The 14,750-nt window shown below is 44.9% G+C and overlaps 1 protein-coding gene across 1 annotated transcript; it reads right to left on the bottom strand.

Moving 5' to 3' along the window:
• Positions 1–8,124: 8,124 nt before the first annotated feature.
• Positions 8,125–8,850, bottom strand: LOC109741327 (tyrosine--tRNA ligase 1, cytoplasmic-like). Its single transcript, XM_020300402.2, has one exon. It carries the CDS (start codon positions 8,848–8,850, stop codon positions 8,125–8,127), a length of 726 nt encoding a protein of 241 aa, XP_020155991.2.
• Positions 8,851–14,750: the final 5,900 nt, after the last annotated feature.

The following is a 14,750-nucleotide window of genomic DNA, read 5'->3' as shown; positions in this document are numbered from 1 at the left end:
AAATTAAAGAACCAATCATGGAGCGGTATACCTTTTGATCGAACTCTTTACCATTGGCGTCAGGACCCAGATGACTCTTGGTTGGCATTGGCGCCGTGTAACCTTTGCAGTCTTGCATTTCAAACTTCTTCAGGCAATCTTTGAGATATTTCTCTTGAGATATGAAGATGCCATTTCTTTGTTAACGGATTTGAAGACCAAGGAAAAACTTCAGCTCACCCATCATTGACATTTGATATTGCTCTTGCATCATGTGTCCAAATTCATCACTGTATTTCTGGTTGGTGCAGCCGAAGATAATGTCATCCACGTATATTTGGCACACGAACAGTTCACCATCATATGTCTTCGTGAAGAGTGTGGGATCCAGGGAACCAGGTTTGAAGCCTTTGCTCTTCAGGAAGTCTTTGAGTGTGTCATACCAAGCGCGAGGGGCTTGTTTGAGGCCATACAGTGCCTTGTTTAGCTTGTACACCATATCAGGATGTTTTGGATCTTCAAAGCCAGGAGGTTGTGCAACATACACTCCTTCTTCAATCTTGCCGTTGAGAAATGCACTCTTCACATCCATTTGATACAGCAGGATGTTGTGATGATTTGCATAGGCTAGTAATATGCGAATAGCTTCAAGCCTAGCCACGGGAGCAAATGTTTCATCGAAGTCAATCCCCTCAACTTGAGTGTATCCTTGAGCAACGAGGCGAGCCTTGTTTCTGACAACTTGACCATGCTCATCTTGCTTGTTGCGATATATCCATTTTGTGCCTATTATGTTGTGCTTGCGAGGGTCAGGACGCTTGACAAGTTCCCAGACATTGTTCAGCTTGAACTGTTGAAGCTCTTCTTGCATAGCTTGAATCCATTCAGGTTCCATGAAGGCTTCAGCAACTTTCTTGGGTTCAGATATCGAGACAAATGCAAAGTGCCCACAAAAATTTGCTAGTTGTGTTGCTCTTGAACGAGTGAGTGGACCAGGCGCATTGATGCTATCAATTATCTTCTCAATCTGTACTTCATTTGCAACTCGAGGATGAACCGGATGAAGATTTTGCTCTTGCTGATCATTGTCATCGTTAGGAGGATTGTCTTTGGGCTGAGCACTGTCTTCAGGTTGATTGGGTGCAGAAATGATAAGTTCCTCTTCAGGTTGTGCTTCATTTGGTATGATTTCTCCAGTTCCCATTAGCTTGATGGATTCACTAGGTCAAACTTCATCTAGCACATTTGGCAGGTGCTCTCTTTGCGAGCCGTTAGTCTCATCGAACCGCACATCCACATTTTCAGCCACTTTATAGTGAAAGAGGTTGAAGACTCTGTAGGAGTGCGAATCCTTTCCGTAACCAAGCATAAAACCTTCATGTGCTTTCGGTGCAAATTTTGAAGTGTGATGTGGATCCTTGATCCAGCACCTAGCACCAAATACTCTGAAGTAACTGACATTTGGCTTCTTACCAGTGAGGAGTTCATATATAAGATGTTTTCTTCAGAAGCTTGTGAAGATAAACACGGTTGATGACATGGCATGCAGTATCAATAGCTTCAGGCCAGAACTTTCTTGGTGTCTTGTATTCATCAAGCATTGTTCGTGCCATCTCAATGAGCGTTCTGTTCTTGCGCTCCATGATGCCATTCTGCTGAGGTGTGTACGGAGCTGAGAACTCATGAGTGATGCCCAATGTATCCAGGTAAAGATCGAGGCTGGTGTTCTTGAACTCTGTGCCATTGTCACTTCTGATATGCTTGAGCTTGATGCCATAGTTGTTCATGGCACGGTTGGCGAAGCGTCTGAAGACATCCTGCACTTCAGTCTTGTAGAGAATTATGTGCACCCACGTATATCTTGAATAATCATCAACAATGACGAAGCCATAGAGACAAGCAGTAGTAGTGAGAGTAGAGTAGTGAGTAGGGCCAAATAAGTCCATGTGTAGCAGCTCGAAGGGTTGAGATGTTGTCATGATTGTCTTCGAGGGATGCTTGGCCCTAGTCATCTTTCCAGCTTCGCAGGCACCGCACAAGTGATCCTTCTTGAACTTGACGCCCTCGATGCCTATGACATGCTTCTTCTTTGCGAGAGTGTGTAAGTTCCTCATGCCAGCATGCCCTAGCCTCCAATGCCAGAGTCAGCACTCTAACGCTTTTGCTAGAAGACATACTGCAAGCTGTGATCCTGCTGAGAAATATACCATGTACAGATCATCTTTCCGGTACCCTTCAAAGACTAGAGACTTGTCAGATTCCATTAGTACAAGGCAACGATATTTTCCAAATATCACAATCATGTTCAAGTCACAAAGCATTGAGACAGACATTAAGTTGAAACCAAGGGATTCAACAAGCATCACTTTATCCATGTGCTGATCCTTTGAGATTGCAACTCTACCTAGACCCAATACCTTGCTTTTACCAGTGTCAGCAAATGTGATGTGACTCTTGTCAGATGGACGTAAGGTTGAGTCCATGAGAAGACATCGATCACCAGTCATATGATTAGTGCATCCGCTGTCCAGAATCCATTCTGAAGCATGAGGTGTCATACCCTACAGTACAGTTAGGGGGATAGGCTTCACCAAGAGTATTGTGAAGCATAAACATTTGACGCACAAGAGGATTATCAAAGCTCAGATCAAGATTAGGACTGATAGGATGATTGGCAAGCGATTCAGGAACAAAATACATAGTAAGACCATTTGGGCATTTGATCTTGCGCCCTACAAGATCTTTTAGGTCCCCAGCAATAGCATCAGATGCCTTTGATTTCCGGCTGGAGACCTTTCCCTGCAAAAGAAAGTTAATTCTTCTTAACCACCCACATCTTCAGGGGTGGCTTAGAAGCAATGAGTCTAAGTGCAGCATCTGAGAACTTCGGCTTTGGAGCCCTAGCAAATAGCCTTGCAGGAGATGAATGATAGTCATATGAATAAGCAGAAAAGTTCTTAGTCTTATGAACATAGCGGTTTGAAGAAACACGCTCATATTCATAAGTCTAAGTATGGTTCCCTGCAAAACATTGGCGTTAGGGTCAGGTGAGTCCTCTGTCTGTATGAAGCCTTTGGGCCATATGAAGCCTTTGGTCTGGGATTTGTCTTCTTCCCAGGTGGTGTCATGATGACATTCACAGGAAGATTCTCAAGACAACTTTTGGAAACCCAGATCTTCTTCATAGGTGGTCCATTCCTGCAGTTAGTACCAATATACCTGACAAACACTTCACCATTCTGATTCTTAAACAGTTTATAGTTTGCATCAAAGGATTCATCAATGATAATAGGGTTAGCACAGGTGAAGCCAGATAAGGTGGATGGATCCACTGAAGGTCCCTTTGCAGCAACCCATGTGGTTTTGGGGTACTGCTCAGGCTTCCAGTAGGAGCCATCAACATTCATTTTCCTCTCGAACCCAACACCCTCTTTCCTAGGGTTTCGGTTCAGAATCTGCTTTTTGAGGGCATCGCACAGTGTCTGATGCCCTTTGAGACTTTTGCACATCCCTTTTTCAAGCAGTGTCTTCAACCTAGCATTTTCATCAGCAATAGTAGTGGTATCCTAAGCAGAGGGGTTAGTTACCACATCAGCAGTTGAAGATATTGCAACAGTAGCAGCAGTAGAACATTCAGCAACAGAAGTAGCGTTATCACGCTCAAGACATTTTAGACATGGTGGTTCAAATCCTTCCTGAGCGGAACTGATCTGTTGAGCGCGAAGTGACTCATTCTCTTTTTGAAGATCTTCATGAGTCGCTCTCAATTTCTCAAGCTCTTGCTTCCTTTGAAGATAATCACAGGAGAGCTTTTCATGAGTTGTTGAGAGCGTTTCATGACGACTTTCAAGTTCCTGGTACTTAACATGAAGATTTTTTATGTCTTCAATTAAGGACTGAGAACAGGTCATTTCAGCATCCAACAGGTCATCGCTTTTATCTAACAGTTTTTGAGTATGTTCCATAGCTTTCTGTTGTTCAGTTGCAATTTTAGCAAGTGTTTTGTAGCTGGGTTTGGATTCACAATCAGAGTCATCTTCACTAGATGTTTGAAAGTAAGCATCGCGTGATTTTACCTTGGCACCACGTGCCATGAAGCAGTAGGTGGGAGCAGAGTCGTCCTTGTCATTAGCTTCAGCGTTGGTGACGGAGCCATTGTCTTCAGTGTTGAAGATGGACTTGGCAACGTAGGCTGTAGCTAGAGCCAGACTTGCAATGCTAGGGTCGGACTCCTCCTCAGACTCCACCTCCGCCTCCTCAAAAGCGGACTCCTCCTCTGAATCCATATCCTTGCCGACAAAAGCACGAGCCTTGCCAGATGAGCTCTTCTTATGAGATGAAGACTTGGATGAGGACTTGGAAGAAGACTTTGAGGATTTCTTCTTCTTCTTGTCATGAGAATCATATTCCTTGCTCTTCTTCTTCTTGTTGTTCTCATTGTCCCACTGTGGACACTCAGAGATGTAGTGTCCAGGTTTCTTGCACTTGTGACATGTTCTCTTCTTGTAGTCATGAGTGGAAGCTTCATCATTTCTTGAGCTGAATCGTGAAGACTTTCTGAAGCCCTTCTTCTTAGTGAACTTCTGGAACTTCTTCACAAGCATAGCAAGTTCCTTTCCAATGTCTTCAGGATCATCAGAACTGCAGTCAGATTCTTCTTCAGATGAGGAAACAACTTTTGCCTTCAAAGCATGAGTTCGGCCGTAGTTGGGACCATAGATATCTCTTTTCTCAGATAGCTGGAACTCATGTGTGTTGAGCCTCTCAAGTATATCAGACGGATCGAGTGTCTTGAAGTCAGGGCATTCTTGTATCATGAGGGCAAGGGTGTCGAACGAGCAGTCAAGTGATCTCAGTAGTGTCTTGACGATTTCATGCTTGGTAATCTCAGTGGCGCCAAGAGCACGAAGCTCATTTGTGATGTCAGTGAGGCGATCAAACCTGAGCTGGACATTCTCATTGTCGTTTCTCTTGAAGCGGTTGAAGAGGTTGCGAAGAACACTAATCCTTTGATCTCTCTGGGTTGAGATGCCTTCGTTGACCTTGGAGAGCCAGTCCCAGACTAGCTTCGACGTTTCCAGAGCACTCACACGGCCATACTGTCCTTTGCTCAGATGACCACAGATGATGTTCTTGGCAGTAGAATGCAGTTGAATGAACTTCTTGACATCAGCAGGGGTGACACATTCACCAGTCTTGGGAACGCCATTCTTGACGACATACCAGAGGTCGACATCAATGGCTTCAAGATGCATGCGCATCTTATTCTTCCAGTAAGGATATTCAGTTCCATCGAAGACGGGGCACGCAGCGGAGACTTTGATTATCCCCGCAGTCGACATAGCTAAAACTCCAGGTGGTTAAACCGAATCACACAGAACAAGGGAGTACCTTGCTTTGATACTAATTGAAAGTGCTGGTTATCGACTAGAGGGGGGTGAATATGCGATTTTTATGAAAGTCTTCAAAACATGAGAGTTTCGAAGACAAACAATAGAAATGAACCTATTGATATGCAGCGGAAGGTAGACTACACTAGGCAAGCCATAGTCAGGTATTCAATGGAGTGAAAGTGCGAAGACTAATAGCAGCTAGGTAGTATGGATCAGGATGGAAGATGGTATGAAGCCAAACAACGATAGAAGTCACACAGTGAAGACAAATAGGTAAAGCAAACAAGCAATGACTTCACAAAGACAAACTGTCACACAGTGAGGATAGAACCAGTCACTTGTTGAGGACACAGGATTTGTTGGACCAGTTCCAGTTGCTGTGACAACTGTACGTCTGGTTAGGGAGGCTGAGATTTAACTCAGAAGACCGCGTCTTCACCTTATTCCCCTTGAGCTAAGGACACCCAGTCCTCGCGCAATTACTTTGGTAAGTCTTCAAGGTAGACTTCCAAACCTTCACAGACTTTGTTCACCGGCGATCCACAATGACTCTTGGATGCTCAGAACGCGACGCCTAACTGGCTGGAGGATTCACAGTCCTCAAGTGTAATAAGTATTCAGGTCACGCGGACAGAAAGACTTCAGTGATGCCTAACACTCTTTGGCTCTGGGTGTTTGGGCTTTCTCCTCGCAAGGGTTTCTCTCTCTCAAAAGCTTCGGAGGTGGGTTGCTCTCAAACGGCAAAAGCTGTGCACTAACTCTGAGCAGCCACCAATTTATGGTGTAGGGGGTGGGCTATTTATAGCCACTAGGCAACCCGACCTGATTTGTCCAAAATGACCCTGGGTCACTAAGGAACTGACACGTGTTCCAACCACTAGTAGAAAAAGGGGCTTTTGTCCCGGTTGGTAAGGCCCTTTAGTCTCGGTTTTTGAACCGGGACTAAAGGGTCATTACTAATGCCTCTCCCCTTTAGTCCCGGTTCTTACACGGACCGGGACTAAAGGCCGCTGCCACGTGGAGCTCCACCTTTAGTCCCGGTTGGTGACTAAAGGAAATTTTATGATTTTTTATGATTTTTTTTATTTTTAAATTTCTGAATTATTTTAACCTCTAATCTCTAATCATCACCCCTCATCACTGCTCAATTTATCTTCTAATCTCTAATCACCCCTCATCATTCCAAATCATCTAACTTTTCGAACGGTCACCCATCCTCCCACTCCCCCAGCCTGAGCACGCTTAACTTCCGGGTTCTATTCTCCCTCGTTTCCAAGTCTGCACTTGTTGTTTTCCTGACAATAGTAAGATGTCAATCCTATTAACCCTCAGGAATTTTGCTTGAGCATGAAGTGACACATTTCACTGTTTGAGTTTGAAACTATTGTTTTAAAAAACAATAATTATTTAGTAACACTAATATTTCTTGAATAATTAGTTTGACCATTGTTTGACCATAGTTTGACCAGATTTGACCAAAATTCAAAATAACTGAAATAATTATTTAGTAACACTAATATGGTAGAATAATTAGTTTGACCATTGTTTGACCACAGTTTGACCAGATTTGACCAAAATTCAAAATAACTGAAATAATTATTTAGTAACACTAATATTCTAGAATAATTAGTTTGACCATTGTTTGACCACAGTTTGAATTTTTTTCGATTTTTCCACTCTAGATCATAAAAGCCCCGTAACTTTTTTCCGTTAGGTTTTTTGAGGATTTTGAAAATGTTTAACGGGGTTCCCCCAGTTAAATTCGGATGTAACTTTTCGAGTAGATGATTTTTCATATAAAAAACTTTTTCATCCGAGTTCGTATGCAAAAGTTATGCCCATTTGTAGATTTTGCAAATAAAGTCGAAATTCATATTTGTTAATTTTCCCAACAACTAGACCACATATCACATGGGAAACTTATTTTATTTTATTTTTTGACATTTCCATCATTTTCTTTTGTTTTTTCTAAAACTGAAAAGGCGGTCCCGGGGGGGTAGAGTTTCAAAATGGGACGTTTAGTACCGGTTTGTGCCATGAACCGGTACTAATGCCTCAAAGCCCATTAGTACCGGTTGGTGGCACCAACCGGGACTAAAGGTTGGGCATCGCACCCTTTAGTCCCGGTTCGTGGCACCAACCGGGACTAAAGGGCCCAGGTGAACCGGGACTAATGCCTTAGCCGCACGAATCGGGACGAATGCTCACATTAGTCCCGGTTCGTGACTGAACCGAGACTAATGTGAATACTGCCCTGTGACCAAAGCCCTGTTTTCTACTAGTGAACGGTCAAATTTCAAACACACGCGGCAACTTTACTTGGGCTACAAGTAAAGCTGACTCATCCAGCTCTGGATAAGATCTGCTCTCATTGTCTTCGCTCGAAGACATAGGATTTTGGTTGAGCATCACTTCAGTCACTCTGACTTTGTTCACTCGGACCCCACTTAACAGTACGGTGGTTCCTACGACTCAACAAATAAGAAAAGGAAACAACGAAACAACTAGGTCTTCGCGCTCCATAGTCTTCACGCAATGCCTTCTCTTGTCATAGTCTTCAATGTGAATATCTTCACATACCACCACCGTCTTCAATGTCTTCATACATTTTTAGGGGTCATCTCCGGTAGGTAAACCGAATCAATGAGGGACTACTACCTGTGTTATCCTGCAATTCTCACAAACACATTAGTCCCTCAACCAGGTTTGTCGTTAATACTCCAAAATCAAATAGGAGTGGCACTAGATGCACTTACAACGTGGCCACCTCAAACTTCCCAAACAGAGGAAAGATTATCTGCCTGATGTACTCCAGGCACGGATTGCCGTCCGCGGTTCCCGGCGGGCAGAACGCCTTCCGCATCGCCCGGCCGACCTCCCACTCCGTGTCCTCCATGTAGATCGCCCACCTTGGGTCCCCGAACATCTCTATCTCCGGGTACTCGAGCAGGCTGGGCAGCACGCCGTGGGACAAGGCGACGACCGGCCGATGCCGATCCTCGCGCATAGCCGCTTCCCGCTCGCGGTAGCGCTCGACCACCTTGTTGCTCGCGCGCTGGCCGATGTCCAGCAGCCACACGTCCGCTTCGTCGCGGGACAGTATGGCGGCGGAGTGCAGGCACGTGTCGAAGACCTCGTCGGAGAAGAGTCCCTTCGGCTGGTACAGGAAGCTCCCGTACAGCCTCATGTCCTTCGATGAAAGGATGCACTCCACCATGTCGCTGAGCTTGGTCCTCCTCGCGACTTTCATGTCTAGCGGCCAGTATCGGTGCGTGTCGCGGCTGACCTCGTCCGACGCGCGAACGAGCTCCACCTCGTCGAGGTGCATGCCGACTGTTCTCCACATCTCGGTGGTGTACGCGCAAACGTCATGGACTTTTCTCAGACTGACGTTGTGGTTTGTGAGAGCGAACCAGTCCGCCATGAATATCTTGACCTTGCAGCCGGCTTCGAGCAGCTTGTTCACGTTGATCGCCATGGTGGTGCCCTTGGTTATGTGCATCGACGGGGAGGGATCGCACCAGACGTAGCAGACCGGGGCGTTCTTCTTCTTCAGCAGCGCCCTCAGGTCGTCCTCGTTGGTGCACTCCCTATGCTCCTCAGGAGCGCAAACCTCTGATGAATTTTGTGGTCTGCAGCATCATCGTTTGCAGTAGATAAAGATTCAAGACAAGAATCGGCTGGATTCTCCTTAGGGGAGGAATTGTTCTGCTTGATCCAGTTTGATTCGAAGGTACTGCAGGTAGGACGAGTTCCCGTGCTGTGATTTTGTGGTGGGTGCTGTTCTTGGGAGGTGCAGTCAGATAGCAATCGACGGTAAAACTGCTGCGGCGGCGTGTGGGAGCAGCGGCCAAGAGCGCCGGAGCTCTGGACGGAGCGATTCAGCGGGGGGCATTGGGTGCCTTTGCTTCTCACCAGCGTAAACGCCCGCGCCAACATTGCTACTCGAAAATCCGATCAGCACACGCCGCCGGCGAGGACAGGATAGGTTGTAGGGTTTAGTGAGGTTTCGTAGCAAGGGCTTTTTATCCATGCAAATTGATGGCATGCATTGTTTAATACCAAAATTTGGTATGTCAATGTCTGGCAAGTAAAAAAAAAATGCCATTTACCAGTTGAATACCAAATTGACCGGCCTCTAAAAAAGTTGTCAATTTGACAAGCTTCGATATTATCAAATGTTTTTTCTATATATACGTCATCAAATTTTAGCTTGCCATAGTATAAACACAGTAGCTAGCCAGTCCAGTACCCTAAACCCTAAACCCTAAACCCTAAAATCCAAACCCAAGCCCGGCCGGTCAACGTAAAAGCCCGTCAGGCCTCGGGCCTCTTCAGTAAAGCGCAAATATGACGAGCCTAGGCCCGCCTAACATGATCTTCGGTCTCAATTTTTAGGCCCAGGCCCGGCCCGCGGGCAAGTCCGGGCCAGGTCAGGCCGTCCAGGCCGGGTTGCCGATGGCCACCAGGATTGGATTTATAATGGTTTTACAAAGCTAAGGTGCAATTAATCCAGTTTTAAAGTTTAGAGGGGCTATACTTTCTTCTTTCTTTCTAAAATGGAAAAGGAACCATGCAGTGTAGGAACGATAGGCCCAGAGTCCATTCATCATCTGCAGCCCGTGGTCTTATTCACTGTGGGCTAACCTGTAGCATCTACTCTTTTCTCTCTAAAAAGGAAAAAAAAACGTCTAATCATGGCGGCTCTTCCTGAATATTTTTCATGACCCATTGATAATGCTGAAAATTGTCGGTACAGGCCACATTTGTTTTGATGGCAACACATAGGAAGCCAGGTTGCACGACACTTGTTTGATTTGTTTATCACGCAAATGTTTGCGGTACAAGATGCCAGATGATCATAATTGCCAAGTTTGTCAATGTCAGCGGACAACGGGAATCATCTGAATAGCATCGTTGTATTTGTTTCAACAAACTACCAAAAATTAAAAACATCACAGTTTGTGAGCATAAACATTTATTCTTGTTTGATGGAGTAACTGCTCAAATATTTGGTCGTCTTAAACTTCTTCGGCTCAGCAATAACGCGTCCACTAACATCTTCAGTCAAGTGTCATGAAAAAGATCAGTTTGTCATGCCTAAAAATTTGACATCAGACTTTTAGTGTTTCTGCAGATTTATGAGATCCCAACTGCTAAGCAAATAGAGATTTACTCACCATTATGCATCTGCTTTAGTTTTTGGGCTTTACCACCTTGGAAACATTAGTACTGTTGGTTCAATACACATCAGAATAGCCAGAACTAATGCAAAAAGGTACAAATCCGATAAGGTCACTTTATCTTGATCATTCTCTGGAACTTTCAAGCAAAGCAAATCTGAAAGCGTCTATCAGCAAGTACGGAGTATGCAGCAAAATACTAGGCAAGATGCTAGTCATCAGAAAGGAGAAATGTTGTCCCAAACCAGACTACCAGTTTGGACAGGACCCACATAAGTATTGCGGCAACGTATAAATTGTAGTTAATCATGTATCATTTTGATACGAGAATGGCTACAGTAGAAATGGTGACACAGTCATAAACTATGAATTGTCCCTCAAACATCAGTAAAGCAGCTGAATGTTGGATATCATTTGTAATTCATGACTTCTGATTCGGCTTAGAACCATGTTCCTTGATAATAATAAAAGGTATCATCTATTCTACGACACATTTTACCTTTGTTTATGGTGGAAGTAAAAGTTTACTCAAGTTCTTGGTTAGTACAATTGTACCTGAAGATAAAAACATGGACCTCACAGAACTCTCTGTTCAGTAAGTACATAAAAAGATGTACTCCCTTAAAAAACAAGGGCAGACCGGTGCATATAGCTCCCGCTTGCGTAGGGTCCGAGGAAGGGTCAGACCACTTTGGGTCACAAGGCAACAGCTTTACCACTGCGCCAAGGCTCCCCTTCAAAGATGTACGAGTACTAGGTAACCTTTGTTTGGGATTGATGATTTCTCATCGGGCATTAAGATAGTTTGTTGTGTATTGCTCCACTCCATATCTTTTCCAAATTTGGTGCCCAACAGACATACTTTACCATGAGCTTGTTTGAGCGCAGATCTCTTATAACATTGTTCATATGATGCTCCTCCTTCTACAATATCACAAACACTATCTCAATCTTGCTTCACTGAATACTTCGTTGTATTCATACTCTAGGCTAGTTGGCTACCCAATAATAGGCCAACAGTTACAGATAAAATTATCTCTGAATAATCCTACTCATTTTGATTTGCTACCATTTGATGACAGGAGTATCATAGAAGCAGTCTTGCTTGTCTCCTCTTAGTCATGTTTATGCTCATGCTGCCCTGCAAGAGGATTTGGATCTTTCTGTTACAACTGGATCGGCGAATCTGGGCCCCAGGCCCCAGGCCCGGGGCGTGGCAATTCTTTTTAGTTATTATATAGCCATCTTTTTGAATGGGCCCGGGGCTTAGCCCAACACATAGCGAAGGCCCAAGCCAGCTTCTCCATCTCCACGTTCGCACAACCCAGGAGGGAGGACGGCAGGAGCCCCAGCACGCCCCGACGCCCTAGACGCACGCCTTGTGCAGCGAGGCAGCGAGTGTTAGAATTAATGGGCTAGGCCCATAGCAATTTCTGAAATCTCAAAGCCCATGTGTAAAATGGCAAGTGGTGGTGCTAAGTTTAGTCCCACCTTGGAAGTTGAAGAAGAGTTGGACCTCTTTATATAGTGGGTTCTCTCCACCACTCTAAGTGGTGTGTGAGAAGAGAAAGGGAAAACCACACGCGCTCGCTCGCCTCGCCTCGCCTGGCCGGGCCGTGGCGTGGCGTGGCGTGGCGTGGCGAGGCGAGGCTCTCCTTGCAGGAGCGCAGCTTCCTTTTGCCGTTTTATTTTTATGTCTTGGCAGACAAGTTTTTGATTTCTTGTCCGGTAAGTATACGAATTAGAAACCGAGTCGGTTTGGGATTGTGGTCGCGACACAATACCGCCTCTGGTCCTAATATATATACAGCTACCGGCTGCGGCCAGAGACACACCGAAAAACACCTAGGGTTTGGCCTCATCTCACAACTTGCGCCGCCATCGTAGTCTACTCCATCCCAAACGCCGGCGTGCATCGGCGCGTGGGAGAGCAGGTCTCCGGAACCGTTCGTCTTTGCGATCCTGCACCGGGAGAGGACGAATTAGGTTTTTGGGAAGCGCTGTGCGCGACTGCTCAAATTCGTCATCACGGGTCGTCTTCCGTCCAAGTCGGGCGGTGCTACTCATCGTCGTATTCATCGCCGTCAGCAGCAGATCGTCGCCAACATCGTCATCAACACTGTCGCACCCATAATAGCTAACGATCAGTACGTCCAACATCCTCTGTTCATGTCTGTTTCTACAGCTATTGTTACGTGTTTGCTGCTGTTATGCATGTCTTGCTGTTCTTCTAGTTTGCTAGATTATTGCATGCTAGTATCTCTTCTAGTCATGAATTATTTACTGGAATTAATCATGAACTTGCCTAATATTCCAACAATCCAAAAACCTAATTGTAGGCAATTTCCTGAGTTAACTATGGCTGGATTTGCTGATGCACTGAGGCCGGATAAGTTTACCGGTGTGCACTTTAAGAGGTGGCAGGTGAAGACCACGCTCTGGCTTACTGCTCTGAAAGTTTTCCACGCTAGTGTTGGTGCTCCAGAGGGAATAACCGACGAAGATCGGAGAAAATTCCAGGAAGCCAATACTATGTTTGTGGGATGCATTCTGAGTGTTCTTGCTGACCGTCTGTGTGATGTGTACATGCACATAAACGACGGAAAAATTCTGTGGGATGCACTGAATGCAAAATTCGGTGCAACAGATGCAGGCAGTGAACTGTACATCATGGAGAGTTTTCATGACTACAAGATGGTGAATAACCGTTCTGTGGTTGAACAAGCTCATGAGATACAGTGCATTGTGAAGGAACTTGAACTCCTTAAATGTGTTCTACCCGACAAATTCGTGGCTGGGTGCATGATTGCAAAGTTGCCTCCTTCATGGAGGAATTTCGCCACAACTCTGAAGCATAAGAGACAGGAGATATCAGTTGAAAATCTGATTGCATCTCTTGATGTTGAAGAAAAAGCTCGGGCTAAAGATACCACTGAAAAAGGAGGTGAGGTTCAGCCTACTGCTAACATGGTGCAGAGGTACCCACAGAACAAGAACAAAGGGAAGAACAAACCTGTTTTCAACAAGCCTACCAAGACTACTACTTTCAAGAAGAAGAAGTTCAACAAGGCTGAGCTAGAGTGCTACGCCTGTGGGAAGCCTGGACACTTTTCCAAGGAATGCCCTGAACGTGCAGACCGCAGAGGGAAAACAAGCTCCAAGACTGTCAACATGGTGACCGCTAGCAATACTGATGGGTATGGTAATTTACCTATTGTGCTTTCAGTATTTCAATCATCTTCGTGGTGGATTGATTCGGGTGCTAACGTTCATGTGTGTGCTGACATCTCCCTGTTTACTTCTTATCAGGTCGCAAGGGATTCTTCCGTCCTAATGGGGAATGGGTCACATGCTTCTGTTCGTGGCATTGGCACGGTGGATCTGAAGTTTACTTCGGGAAAGATCGTGCAACTAAGGAACGTGCAGCATGTCCCTACTATGAACAAGAATCTAGTTAGCGGCTCCCTTCTATGTCGAGATGGATTTAAGGTAGTTTTAGAGTCCAATAAAGTAATCGTGTCAAGATTTGGACAATTTATAGGAAAAGGCTATGAGTGCGGAGGCTTGTTCCGCTTTTCTCTTTCAGATTTTTGCAATAAGTCAATAAACCAAATTTGTGCTAGTGTTAATGATGATGCAAGTATTTGGCACTCTCGTTTATGTCATATTAATTTTGGTTTAATGTCTCGGCTATCCAGCATGAGTTTAATTCCGAACTTCACAGTTGCCAAAGGTTCTAAGTGCCATAGTTGTGTGCAATCTAAGCAACCTCGAAAGCCTCATAAGGCTGCCGAGGAGAGAAACTTGGCACCTCTAGAACTCATACATTCTGATCTTTGTGAGATGAATGGTGTGTTGACAAAAGGTGGAAAGAGATATTTCATGACTTTGATTGATGATGCGACTAGATTTTGCTATGTTTATTTGTTGCAAACTAAAGATGAAGCATTAGACTACTTTAAAATCTATAAAGCTGAAGTTGAAAATCAACTAGAGAGAAAGATCAAGCGTCTTAGGTCCGATCGTGGTGGAGAGTATTTTCCAAAAGTTTTTGATGAATTTTGTGAGGAACATGGTATTATTCATGAGAGGACGCCTCCCTATTCACCTCAATCAAATGGAGTGGCCGAGAGGAAAAACCGCACATTGACTGACTTGGTGAATGCCATGTTAGACACTGCTGGTTTATCTAAGG

Source organism: Aegilops tauschii, chromosome 7, assembly GCF_002575655.3.
Source record: "Aegilops tauschii subsp. strangulata cultivar AL8/78 chromosome 7, Aet v6.0, whole genome shotgun sequence".
In the NCBI taxonomy this organism is placed as follows: domain Eukaryota; kingdom Viridiplantae; phylum Streptophyta; class Magnoliopsida; order Poales; family Poaceae; genus Aegilops; species Aegilops tauschii.
The sequence above is the reverse complement of the archived record's forward strand: the minus strand, read 5'-3'. Positions and strand labels throughout refer to the sequence as shown.

Coding starts and splice junctions, on each gene's coding strand:
- LOC109741327 (XM_020300402.2), bottom strand. CDS start 8,850: ATGGCGATCAACGTGAACAAGCTGCTCGAAGCCGGCTGCAAGGTCAAG.